Here is a 14,455-nt window from a genome sequence, read left to right on the forward strand (position 1 = left end):
AATGTCACTGCTTTTAAAGACTCGAGTTACTTTTTTATATATATACATTGTACCTGTAAGATTAACATATCTAATGAGGGGGGGAAAGGATCCTTAAATGTTAGGCCCTTTCTCTGAGGCCTATCATTCTGAGATAACAGTGCCTATGGGTGAACAACAACTAGCAATTGGGTTTTCTTGCTGCCATCATCCTGTCACTATAAACCAGTTTCTCTTTTTCTACACCAACTCTCTGGGAAACCAGAAAAGATTGAAAGGGAAATCTTTGTCCCACTCTAGGTCTGACTAAACACTCAAGAGAAACAAATGTTTAGGAGTCAGTAGCTAGAAGTCAATATTTTAGCCAATCTGATGAGGATGATAGAAGCCAACCAGCCAGGACTGAAACAAATAAAAAAAAGTTATCAAAAGAAAGTAAGTTTTGGAGGGAGGGAGGGAAGGAGGAAGGAAGGAAGGAAGGAAGGGCTTAATATGAATCTGATATGGTACTGATCTTCCAAAGCAAGCTCACAAAGAGCAGATCTTGTTAAACAACTTAAGCCTGGCAATGATTTTATCGCTACTAAAGTTATTCAGATCTGTTGTTGGACCCTGTCCTGTCTTATTTAGTTTCATTTATAGTTTGTAAAGTATTAATTCCAAAAAACTAGGTTTAGTTTTGATAGTTCCAATCAATAAAAAGGTATCTGGGTTCTGCTTGCTAATTGTTGGCCTCTGGCCTATGGAACATGTAAAAAAATTTTGGGTTAGAGCTGGGATATAGTTTTTGCTTGGAGTCATATAACCTATTTACCTTTTTAGAGAGAGTACAGTCTAAATACTTAAGGGATTTCAAATTCCACAATGTGTTCCCAACATTGTCTTAACACCATTTGGCTGGCAGGACAAACATTGAAATTCATATTGATACATCCTCCTGTATTCAACAACAATGGTGCTGAATAAGTGGTGATAATAACCAGTCCTTAGAAGGACATATGATTGTGATCTGCACTTGCAAGGTTGCAGTATCCCACAGTCATGTGATTATCATTTACAACCTTTCCTGCCAGCTTCCCCAAAGCAAAGTCATTTGGCAGAATGGCAGTGGAGGTCGTAAATTGTTCAGATAAGTCTCCCATCACCCTTACATCCTTCCCCATTGCACTTACATTGCATCTTGCTGGCCACTTGCATATTCTTACACACTCTCCCATCCAGCAGTAGTCATCTCAACCCCAGTAGACTTCCCTGGCCATTTTTGCATACAGCAACAGCCATTCAAGCTCTGCAGCATTTGTTCCACGTCTCCGACCTGATTAATACCCCCTTGCAAACCCTTCTCCACCCTGCAGCAGCCACTTAAGTGCTTGCCAGCCTGTTGCAAGCCACCTGGGATTTGCAACTTTCTGCTGACTTCCCTGCTGATTTTGATTATTGGAAGCTGGCAGGAAATTGCAAGGAAGTGCTCAACCAATGATCCTCGCTTAATGATAACAGGGACTGCAAGTATTTTGTTGCTAAGCAATCTGGTCATGTGATGTACTTTATGACATTATGACTGCATCACTTAGTGATGATACTCCTGGCAGTCCAGATTGCCATTATAATCCCAAGATGTACAAGTCATTAAGCAGAATGTGGTTAAAGTCCCAGATAAAGTTCTGAAGGAACATGGGTGGTAGTGGAGTGGGTAGGGCTGGGAGGTCCTAAGTTGTTGCGCAGGCAGCATGTGAATTAGGGGAAGACAGGACGCTTGGAAGGTTGAGCATAGGCTGCATATGGCTTGGGAGAGGCCAGAAGATGGATGGTGCAACAGGACAAAGTACAGAAGATTGGGGGATGGGCAGTGTGGCATAAGTGAAAGAAAGCCAGGGAGACTTACCAGAGTGAGTTCTGATAAGTCATTTTGTTCCCTACTGACTTCCTTATTGACTTTGCTTATGGGAAGCTGGCAGGGAATGTTGCAAATGGTGACTGTGACCATTGGATTAACGTTTGTAAATGTGAGCCAGCTGTCAAGCTTCCAAATCGTAATCACATGTCACGTCAGTGCTAGAATGGTTGGAACTTCAAGGACTGGTTATAATTACCATTTGTTCAGTGCCATCACAACTTTGAACAGTTGCTGAATAAGTGGTTGACAAATAAAGACTACCTTTAAAGCTATGCCTAATTGCAATTGAAAATTGATTAGCAAAGTGAAATATAGGGTAGCTATTATTCCTAATGTTTGACTAGTAACACTAATCTGGGATAAATGTCTTCCATTACATTTACAGAATCACAAAAGTGATAAGTAGGACCGGTAGTAGAAAAAACGATTGATTTAAATGATTGGCAACTATTAACTTACAAATGTATGCCATACAGAAAGTGTGAATTATCTTGTGCTTTGTTGAGAGGTTTGTCCAGCTCCTGGTTTGAAGGGGAAAAGCTTAATTCCTGAAAATCCTGGTAATAGAAGTAAGATGAATGGATACTTTTTTGTGAAAAAAAATGGCAAAAGACCATCATCTCTGTTATGATATTCCTGGTATAGAGACTCATTCCTACAAAGAGGGAATAGGTTCCTTGGGGAAAGGACAAATGCTCCCTCTTCTAATATATGTTGATGGTGATTCCTAGAAGTGAAGTTTATGATTACCTATAATAGAAAAAAGAACATGCCCTATAAAACATTTGGTAATTTCTTTGTGTGATATAATACATGTTCACACATTATATGTATTATCTGATATTTAGAAATAAGAAGTGATGGTACTTCTCAGCATAAATAACAGGAAGAAATTAAATGTGCCCTAGAAACCAAAAGTAAACTCTTCAATAAGATTAACAATAACTTTAACTAAAACGCTATTTGATTAAAGAGCTGGTCTGGCTATACAAAGAAAAATTCTCTGTGTGGATGAGAGTAGGATACAGATAAATACTTCATGTTTTTAGGCATTTAGGACCAATTTATGACAGATTCTGGGCCTATAGTATGTCCAACTTAATTTAAAAAAAACCCATATGGTGCCTTTCAAAACACAGGTTTCTCAGAATGGCTTTTTGTGTGTGTTCCTTCAAATCACTTTTGACTCTAGTGACTGCCTGAAGAAATAAATGCCTGTAGTTTTCTTGGCAGTATTTTGGAAGCAGTTTACCATTGCTTATTTCCTAAGGCTGAAGAGTGACTGGCCCAAATTCATCTAGCTTCGTTAGTGCCTAAGGGGGAACTAGAACTCAAGATCTCTAGGAATAGTTTTAATTATTTCATGTTATTTTATTTTAATTATTTAACCTCCATTAGGCAATAAATTAAAAATACAGTATTTCAGGAGTGCATATGTATTCTTCACAGTGGTATTGCAGAGTAATATCATTGAGATAGTTTGATCCTATCATGTAAGACTATGGGACAAAGTAGAGGAGGGTTTCAAACATCATCTTAAGGTTCAAAAAAGGTTTTTTAAAAAGTGCCCTATGATATTGTGGAATCAAATTTAACATTAGAAAGAGGCCTAATAGTTTTTACATTGAACCTTTAGGGAAGGCAACAGTACTTGGGAAATAATTCAGCATGAAACATTCTTAGCAGATGTGGGGGAAAAAGTTGCCCAGATAGGAAATGAGTATTGTAGAAAAGCCAGAAATATGTCATAGGACAGGATATGCAGTCAGTCAAAGAAACCATAGCAAATATATGCCAGGAGCAGTGGAAGGGAAGTATTCTCAGGGGAAAAGCATCCATGACTGGAAAATACTGTGTTTAAATCTATACAGGAATACACAGTAGTTCCCAGATAGTGTACTGACTTAGTTAGGGTTAAGATACTACAGGGCTTGCCTTATTACAAGCAATATACAGACTAGTGTTTTTTATCCTTGATAACCTTAAGATGTGTGGATTTGGAATTCCCAGAATTCCCCAGTAGCTGACGAGAGAATTCTGGAAGTTGAAGTTCATCCAGTTTAAAGTTACCAAGGTTGAAAACACTGATACAGATCTATCACCCACTTCTTGGAGGAGTATGATCACTTTCCCTTTTACAGTTTCCCTTCATTGGCGGTTTGACGTCACCGTTCTTAGGCACACCCAAGGGGCGCTGAGCTAGAATCATTCTTTAGGATTCTAGCCGCGCGGCTTCTCTGTTGCTATGACAACAACGGTAGTGTTAGTTAGTCGTTGTCCCGGAACCTTCTCGGCCTTTTTCTACGGAACTTAATTACTGGTTCTAAAAAGCGACCTTTTACGGAAAAGGCGCACTATCAATGGTTCCTGCGTTTGCGGATTTAATCGCTCGGCGGACTGGAGCTTTTTATTTGGCTTAAAAACAATTATTACTGCAAAAATAAATAGTAAGCGAGCGAGCGAGCTGCCATGGTGTAAGAACTGGCACTCCAAGCAGGTGAGTGATAGAACGGCGGCCGAAGGCCAGCGGTGTCCTATGCAAAAATTGGGGAGGAGAGACGGGAGGAGTTAACAGTGCCAAATACCCCTGCCCTCCTGAGATCAACCTCGAATTTTGCGATTAGAAGGAAAGGCACGGAGACCCATGGAAAGCAGCGCCGGCAGTTCCTCAAAATCCTTTTACGGCATGAGATTTAGCGTCGGCGCGTGTGAGACAAATGTGCATATACATGGGTAGAGTGTGTGACTTTTACTGAAAACCAGGAACAGCTCTGAGGCATCTTTAAACAAGAGCTGACTTACTGAGCTATAATAAGCTTTTGTAGAGCCCATTCGGCCAAATAAACAGGGCACGCAGCCTCCTCCGTGGTTATAGTTGGGATTAAAAAAAATATATAGTACAGATGGGCTCAGGTTAAAAAGGTAAACCGTCTGGTGCATATAAACGAGGGCCTCAATTTAATATGTACAGGAAATGTAAGAGGTACGATCTACCATTTCTTTTTTTATCAAGAATTGTTTTCGAAATTTTCTTTTCTTTTTGGGGGCTCCATTCTTCAAAGATTTTCCCCCTATTTCTTTATAGAAGACCGATAGTGTAGGTTTGAGAAAAAAAAACCCAGGAATACCAGTTAACCATATGTAATATTGCAAAATTTATTAATTTGTATTCTGCATTTATTATTTTTACAAATAACTCAAAATGGTGATGCAGTGTATTGCCAGGAAGCTGGACCCACTCTATAATTTCTCTAATTCAAAAGTTAACAATGCAAGGGCAATTCAGTATGTTTTGGTTTGCTGGATGTCATCTACTTTACAGCACAGTCTAGAATACCTCATCTATTTCTGTTAGTATATACACCATATAAGTAATTGACCTTGGCTAATTTCAGAGGCTAAACAGGATCAGCTAAACAGATGCCAAACAGGTGGTGAATGCCTTGAGAAATCCAGAACTGTTATATAGACTGGGAAGTCAAATGTAATGGGGGGCAATAACAGTTCTCTTCCATAACATTGCTAACAAAACTAGATGGATGCAACCATCAGAAGTCAAGCTTGATATTAAGAGTTCTGTTTCTGGGAACTTCTAATTTAAATTCATAAATGGATATGGATAAACAGATAGAGTAGTGTAGTATTACTTTAGAGCTCTATTATGTGTGAATATATCATCTCATTTTTCTGTTTATCGTTCAAAAATACATTTTGTATTAAGATGTATAAAGGCTTTGGGCACTGGCACATTTAAATTATCACTTCCTTATTTACAGGGGGAGGGGAAGGTCGTGTACATAGAATGTTGCCTTTTTAAAAAGTTGTAATAGGTATGGCCAATAGTTATGTATATCTTCTGCATACTGTTGACTTTTTCCCCCCAGAAATCAATGACAGAAGATTTTACATTCAGAACTACAAGATCTGCTCAACTAGTTCTGTGCTCTCCACATCTGAATTCCTTGTGGGCTTGCTGCAACCCATGCCATGCTACATTAGAAACCACTGCCCAAAATGGAGAGGTATCTCAAAATTAATTGATTAAATGAAAGCCTGTATGTTGTAATGGTTAAGCTGTTGGACTAGGACCAAAGAAACTCAGGTTTAAATCTGTACTTATATATGGAAACATGCTGGGAGCATTTTTGCTAATCTCTTTCTATCCAGTCTGCCTCACAGAACTGATGTTACTGGAATTAAATTAAAAAAAGATCCCCATATGAGTTCCCTTCTACTCTTAAAGGAAAAGTGGAATCTAAATCTAACTAAATAAACAACCTGATGTACTACTTAAAATTCAAAGGTAGAATAAATCCCACTTAGAGGTGATTTTGTGAGTTAACTCAGTTAATATTTTTACTATAGGTTTTATCTTTTAGTTAGCATATATTTCTTTTTCAACTAACTCTATTTCTTCTCCTCCAGTTGCTGAAATTCTGTTCCCATTGTTCTTCACATGTCCACAAACCAATATTCTTTTTTATGTTTGTTTCCTTTAAGAATTAATTCTGCTGCCTTGAGGGTATAAAATGCCAGATCAACTCAAGAAGGTGAAGACCAAAGAAAAGGCAGCAGATACTAAATCTCAAAGGTATAGTATTTTTCACTAAATGTCAGCAATATCTCCTGCATCTGCACCAGCCATTAAATCTGTGTGTACATGGTTACTGTTTCTCTGGTCACCAAGTGTGACAGAAATAGCTGTGGCTGACAAGTCTATATAAATGTGGGCAGAGACAGGGGGTCATAGAAAGGTGCTCTAGAAAGATTTTTCTGCTACAGAATAGTATGGATAAAATTACATTTCATAATGATATGGTGATTATGTATTGTTAACAGATATATAATTTCTTTCCCCCCAGGAATTATACTGATCTTAAAAGGCTTCTGGCCTTTCTAAATGTCCAGTCTAGCAAGCAACAGGTACTTGTCCAAATTGCTATAATTTGAATCAATGTTTTAAAAATAGTAAATCTTATACAATGAATTTCATGGTTTCAATATGCTTACAGGTTCCTCTAATAAATAGAACGAATTGCATAGAAAGAACTCAGTTATGTTTTCCAAGTGCTTATGTTTTAGAATGAATTATTTTGTGTTTTTTTTGTGTTGTATTTGCTTTTGTGTTGCTTCAGCATCATTTTGCTTGATTATAGGTAAAAAAAAAATCAGAGTTTTGGATAATAATAAACTGGATAATGATATCATTTCATGTCTGTTTGTGTCCTGGGTTTCAGTGTAAAATGCATCATATTTCTAGTAGAGCAGTTTTCATTAAAAGTTTTGAAAATATGAGGCAGTATAAATTCCAGAAACACTGATTGAACTAAAATCTGATCTTAAAAGACAATACTGCTTAGATTAGATTAAAATGGATTTGTGAAATAGATCCATTTGTGGAACAGAAGTCTACTGTAAGTATTTGGTGCACCCACTAGGGATTACATAAAAGCACTGTCTCCAGTACTTCTACATATTTTCAGCTTTCTATTCAGGAACATCAATCTGTGTAGGATAGCTCCTACTCTATTTTGTTTTATCACACTAAGACAGGACTGACTGATAGGTAGATTGCTTTTGGGTTCAAATCAAGGTGCTGGAAATGATCTATAGATTTCAACCCTATAGCATAGGGTTAGGTTAATTTGAGGGAACACCTTTCCCCAATCACATCTACCCATCCGATGAGGCCTGACAGAAAGGGCAAGTTGTGGAACCCAAGCAGAAAAAGATACTATTTGATAGGGCCCAGGAAAAGAGCCTTTTCTGCCATACCATCTGCCTTTTAAAGCATCATTCCCCTGAGGTCAAATTGGCCCTGTCCTTTGTAAACTTCTGGAAGGGCTGAAAACATGGCATACTATCTGGCCTAACAAAGGCATGGAGCCTGCACAGTGGCTATATTGCTAGTGAAATTGAGGGCATGTCCTACAATTATATTTTTATGGTTTTTTATGGTTTTTGTTATGCTTTTGGTTATTTTCTTGAATTGTTTTTGTGTTTTTAACTTTGTATGCTACTTGGAATCACATGTGTGAAATGAGCAGCTATATAAATTTATGAAATACATACATACATAGATACATACATACATACATACATTCCAAAGCAGAGACTGCATCTTAGCTTCTACATTTTCAAACTATCAGACTCAGGCCACTTGGCAAGAGTTGTCTAGAATCCTACACTGACCAGATCATATGTTACTGTACAGTCTTTTGTACCCCAGAACCTATTGGGAGCCTTCAAAGCAAGATTCTAAGTTGAAGTTTATTGAAACTGCCCTCTTTGTGCTTCTGATCTTCCAGTTAAATGCTCTAAATTATTGGCATTTTTCTCCAATAGTCCAAATTCAAATGTGTGTGTGTCTGTGTGTGTGTGTGTGTGTCTGTGTGTAAAGATAATCAAGATGAATATCAGTGACTAATCTTAAACACAGAGGAATACTAATAATTGTATCAGTTATCTATATTTCATATATCATTATTAGTATTATGGAATTCAAATGACAATCACTGATATTATTCTGGTTATATTCAGTAACTTACTTAACTGACAACCCTGTCTTGCATTTGCAGTTGCCAGCCCTTAACTTTGAAAGTATTAATAATAGTATGACCAAGTATGAACGATATTCTAGCAACTCTTGCAAAGAGAAATATAGAGGACAGTGGGAAGAATCTTCTGAAGCTGTTGAACTGGAACGCTTCAGGTACAATGTATTGAAATTAATTAAGGTTTATTGTATTTGCATGCATTTACTTTCAATATTTTTAAATTTTATTCTCAAGCATCTATGCATATTTGAGGATGAGGTTTCTGAAATCTTTGATTATAATTAAAGTACAGCACTGAATACAGTTAAAGAACTTTCCAAAAGTTTTCAGCACCTTCCAGAAATTATTGCTAACTTGGAATTGTTCGGATGATACAAGGGTAAAATAAATACCAATTTGTCATACTACTTTAATTAAATGAAGTCCAATTTAGTTTTCTTTAGCCCTCCCATTATTTTTGACATACCATTAGAAAGGCCGAATGAAATTCTAGCTTGAAAAAAATTGTGCATTCCTATTCTAGAGCTTCTTAGTGAAGTATGCTTATTCTTGATACCTGAATTTAAGACATAACTTGTATTAATTTATTGATGCTTCATATATGGATAACAATGTAGAATTTCTATAGTTTTAGTCATGTGAATATATATAATTATTTCCTCTCTTATTGAAGAAGTCTCATTTAAAGGTGGGAGAGTAGGGCAGGTAAAATCATTTGTACTGTCATTTAATAGAATGATAGTGTAGTAGTCTGAATTCATATGGAAAATATATTTTCAGTGACCATTTATAAAATGATCTTGATTGAATGATATTCATTCTATTCTACGAATGGCACATTATGTATAAAAGAGTGCCCTGTCCATTTTGCTGATTGGAAGAAGTTCTGCAGTTTACTGCACAGACAAGGAAATGACTGATATTGACTTACTACTGATTGCTCAATAACCATTCAGATTTATAGCAGACTCCCCAAAAGCTATTTATGACCTGTTCCCAAAGTTACAGATGCTACAGTGGACTCATGGTCATTTTCCCTTATCAGTGACCACAGGAATACTGCACTCCCCTCGTCCTTTCCACTAGGTCCTGGCAGGCCTTGAACCTGTTTTCCATCCCAACAGGCTTCACATCCTCCTCCTCACTATTTGAAGATCTCTGTTGCTCTAGAGCTTAGATTAGGGAATCATAACAAGCCACTTTGTTGCAGGGCCATGTGGCACAGTCCCAGAAATGGCTGCCATTTTCCAAGCAGCCACATTGAATTGTGGTTGCTCAGAAAATAGCGGCCACTTCTGAGATTGCACCACATCATTCAGGAGTTCTATTCTGCTTCCCTGATGTGGACCTTGCAGCAATGCGGGCTTCTGGAGTGTTGTGCAGATCACATTAGGGAAGCAGAAAGGACCACTACTTTACTGGGTCATGTAGTGTGATCCCAGAAGTGGCTACTATTTTCTGAATGACCACAATTCAATGGAGTCATATTGAAAAGGCAGCCACTTCTGGAACACTTCTGCATGGTCCAGAGACATAGAGATTTGTTCTGCTTTCCTAATGCAGTTTGTGCACCACAACACAAAGCTCTTAAGCTTGCCTCAGCATTGCACAGGTTGGATTAGGGAAATAGAATGAATTAGTTTGTTGCTGGGCCCAAAGTGGCTGCCTTTTTGATGCAGCTGCATTGAATTGTGAGGAAGGGGTGAGGAGGAAGTCTAAGCCCTGCAGTGATTCAGTGGAGAGGAAGGCATGTGGGGACCCAGTGGGAAAACAGCTACCAGAGACTGGGGGGTGGGGGAAGCAGGTCCAAAGGCTGTGATAGGAAGCAAAACATGGAGTGTCTTGGGATGGGGGAGGCTTTGGGATGCCTGGGATAGGCCTAGGCCTGTGGCAGGCTTCCAAGAGCCTTACCCCACCCATGAGACACACCACATACTGCACTTAACAACCCACATAGTTGTTTAACAACTGCATTATGATAAGCAGGAGTTGGTGGGGTAAGGGAAGGCTCCATTATGGCTAGAGGTCGAGGATTACCTGTATTGTTTTTATTTGTTCTGAGATAGCCAAGGGACGAGTTATAAGCAAACATAAGCTTAATAGGAAAGCTGTGCATCTTTCTCTAGCTGGCTAAATGCTGTCTTGGGACAAATGGATGTTTGTAATTACCAATTCTTAAATTGTTAAGCCAGGGTCAGTCATATTTCATTTTCCAATAGGCATATATGACAGTTCTTAAGAGTATACAGCACTAAAAATAATTGCAATATTCAAGGAAGAGGGAGTGACACTACTGGTGTTTCCCTGAGACTAAGCAGTGGGCCCATACCTGAGCTGCAATATGATTGTAGTTTTTTAAAGAAATTTAACTTCACATATAGGTTGGATTGGAGTATATATTTTCTGTAATTGATATTTGTATAATGCTTTTTGTACTAAGATTTGAGTCTTTTGCAATGTCTGATTTGCCTTTTGTGCCTTTAGTATGAATTACAAGAATGAAAGAAATTTTAGTCAACGCCCGCAGCACAAGTTATTTCAAGATATCTTCACAGCTTTGGTTAAAAACCGGCTTATTTGCAGGTAAGAGATACAGACTATATGTATAGCTTGTTAAAGAGTGCTGCAAAATTGAAGAGATTTTGGTTTTTTAAAACATATAAATTTATATAATTAGATACAGCATTAGTATGATACGTTCTGTGTGATTTGTCTACCCTTGTAGGCATGTCTTTATATGGATACTCAGATGTAAGTAATTAATTGGAACAGGTTGATAAAGGACTGTAGCATAAATTGTTAGAAATCATAATTTATAGATATTTGATAGTAGAACCTGATTTTTATATTTATGCATTCTTGAATTGTATTATGTTTTGATTTCTAGTAGTGAAAGGAAGTCATGTTACTAACTGTAAAGTTCTTATGAGAGGTTATTGCTCTCTTTTTTTTGACCAGTTTCCAGATAGCTCCAAGAAGGTTGCAATGTTTTTATTTATTTATTAAATTTTATGCTGCCCACTTCAGTGATAAGGTGACTTTGGGCTTCTTACAAGCAGAAAAAAAACCAAATATGGAAACAATTAGAATTCAACAAGTTGCACAAAAGCTAAGACCAAGGAGAAGGACAAGATGAAGGTGAAGTCGTCTTGTTTATTCTGACAACCATCTCCAGCAAGGGCCCCAAAGTAACCAGGAAAACCAGGTTTTTTTAGGCCCCTTTGGAAGGCCAGGGGAGTGGGAATAAATCTCACCTCCGCTGGTAAAGTGCTCCACAGTGCAGGAACCACAATGGACAAGGCTCTTCTAGTTGACCCCACCAGATAAAATTCTTTAATAGATGAGGTTCACGTAAGCCCCTTCCCATGTGGGGCAAGATAATTCTATTGGGGGTCTTCAGATAACCTGGACCCATACAATAAAGATCATTAAAGATGATGATCAGTACCTTGAATTGGACGTGGAACCACTTAGGGACCTCCAGAACTATCCATGCCGCTGCATTTTGCACCAGTTCTAGCTTTTAAATACTCTTAAGGGTAGAGGGCATTGCAGCAATCCAATTGAGAGATGATTTGAGTATGAGGGTCTGTGTGCAAGGCCTCATGATCAGATAACACAACTGGCACACATTGCGAAATTGCACAAAGGCCCTCCTAAGTCATGATTTTCCTCTGCCCTTCAAGCAAGAGTTTAGAAGAATTCTCAGATTGCTAACCAAATCTGCCTGGGGTAGTGCAACCCTGCAACCATAGCGACTCCATCTTACTAAGATTCAAATCAAATCTTGGACTTCCGGTGGCGGCGGAGCGCCGGAGACAGCCTTTTCGGGCTGCCCGCGGCTCAGCTGCGTAGATTTCACCCGAAACAGCGCCGATCAGCTGTTCGGGTGAATTTGAAGCCCCCTCCTTGGGAGAAGAGGAGGGGGTGAGGCCCCAGGTAGGGGTCGAGTTCTCCGGGGCCGCCTGAGTTCAAAACTTGGGCGGCTGAAGGATCAAACTCCCCCGTAGCCTGGGTCGCTCCCAGCTGGTCAGCGTCTCTGCTCCGGATTTCTTGGAGCAGAGCCAGGCGTTTACGACCACCCCTGCCAGAAGGAAAGACCCTGGAATAAAAGGAGCAGGCAGAGCGATACAAGAGAAAAAGGAGAAGAGGATCTTTATTTTTACTCTTGAGCTTAATGGACTTTTTAAACTTAAAGTGAAACTGCGTCACAAGTGAAAGTAAAAGATGGCGGCTAAACCTCCCTCAAAAACCCTTCGGAGTGCTGGAACTTCTCCGGTGCAACAGACACCGTTGCAAGCCTTGCTTCCTCCTGCTGCATTGACATCGAAGGATTTAGAAGATGCCCTTGAAAAACATGCCCAGGTAATTTTAGTAACATTGGGTGATAAACTGGCAAAAATGGAGGAGAGAATAGAAGAGAGGATGGAAGAGAAATTTAGTGCGATGAGGGTAGACATTTTGTCTACAGTGGAAAGTGTGGCTGAATGTGTGCAAAGTTTGGAAGAAAAGGTGGAAGATTTGACTCAAAAAAATGCTGTACTAGAAATAAAGGTATTGGAGAATGAAGACTTAAGAGACAAAATGGACAGAGAGTTAAGCCTTGTCCAGTTTCATCAGATGCAGTATGCTGTTAGAATCAGAGGCTTAAAAGAAAATATTAAAGATGATTTAAAGCAGCTGATTTCTGAAGCCCTGGAAGCAGTATTGGGTCAGCCAGCATCTGAAATAAAGGGATGTATGGATAAAGCTTTTCGTGTTAACTCATGGATTGCCAGACAGAGGAAGTTACCTAGAGATGTCGTGGTTTACTTTACAAAGAGAGAAATCAGAGATGAAGTTATCCAAGCTGCCTACGATACCAAAGTGGTGGTTGCTGACCAAGAAGTTTTCGTCTTAAAGGAAATTCCTCCAAAGATTTTAAGGAGAAGAAAGGACTTTGCATTTCTGGTAAAGGAACTTAAGCAACATGATATAAGGTTCAGATGGGAGATTCCAGTGGGGCTGGTGGCGATGTATGAAGGTAAAAGATACCGTCTGGCTACTGTGGCACAGGCGCGTGATTTCTACAATAATGTCTTAAAAGCAACCCCACTATCACTTTTGGAAGCGGCAAAGGGATCTGGTGAAGAAAAACCTCATGAGGCTGAAGATGGTCTGACAGAGGAGGAGGGTGCTGGAAGGGATCAAACTACAACTTTGTTGGCTGATGCTGGAGAGCTAAGGGTGACGCGTGCTGCTTTAAAAAGAGCAAAACAAATAAAAGAACAAGACCACCAGAAGTTTATGGAACTTTCAAAGCGTACTTACAGCGAGGCAGTGGGAGGAGCACGGCCCAAAGAAGATAGGGCCATTGGAGGGGTGCTCCAGAAGCTTCGGGGGGACAAGAATGGCGACTAAATTCTTAACTTGGAATGTTAATGGACTAAATTCGCCCCAGAAGAGGAAGAAAGTCTTTCAATATTTAAAACAATTTAAGACTGATGTTATATGTTTGCAAGAAACGCATATTAGGGCTATGGACCAAAAGTTTTTACTGAATTCAAGATTGGGTACGCAATTTGTTGCCTCTGAAATGAACAAGAAAAACGGAGTGGTTGTTTATGTTAAAAGTGTTATAACAGCGGACTTAATTGAAGCAGATAAGCATGGAAGATACGTAATGATAGATTTGTTGTTAGAAGGTAAAAAAATGCTTTTAGTTGGATTGTATGCTCCTAATCAACAACAACAACAGGCTGATTTTTTTAGCTCACTTCATACAAAGCTTACCCAGTTGGATTACAAATCGTTTATTTTTATGGGGGATTGGAATGGCGTTTTGGACGTACAGATGGATAAAGCTGGTTTTTTTAAGCGTATTCCGTGCCATGCCAGACTGCCTAAGTCTTTTTTTGAAATGAAGGATGATTTGGAACTGCGAGACATTTGGCGTGACACACACCCGCATGAAAAGGATTATACCTTTTTTTCTGATAGACATCAATCTTTTTCTAGGATTGACTTCATTTTGCTGACTAAT

At 38.9% G+C, this 14,455-nt stretch overlaps 1 protein-coding gene across 1 annotated transcript in view; it reads left to right on the plus strand.

The window, feature by feature from the left end:
• The first annotated feature begins 4,503 nt into the window (after positions 1-4,503).
• NEK10 (NIMA related kinase 10) overlaps positions 4,504-14,455 on the plus strand; it is a 166,281-nt gene continuing 156,329 nt past the window's right edge. Inside the window, exons 1-6 of the mRNA XM_081345079.1 lie at positions 4,504-4,584; positions 5,761-5,898; positions 6,377-6,467; positions 6,739-6,799; positions 8,455-8,588; positions 10,918-11,016. Coding sequence (XP_081201205.1) covers positions 6,406-6,467; positions 6,739-6,799; positions 8,455-8,588; positions 10,918-11,016 — 356 coding nt within the window. The 5' untranslated portion in view covers positions 4,504-4,584; positions 5,761-5,898; positions 6,377-6,405. The remainder of the gene's footprint in view (positions 4,585-5,760; positions 5,899-6,376; positions 6,468-6,738; positions 6,800-8,454; positions 8,589-10,917; positions 11,017-14,455) is intronic.

Source organism: Vipera berus, assembly GCF_964194415.1.
Source record: "Vipera berus genome assembly, chromosome: Z".
In the NCBI taxonomy this organism is placed as follows: domain Eukaryota; kingdom Metazoa; phylum Chordata; class Lepidosauria; order Squamata; family Viperidae; genus Vipera; species Vipera berus.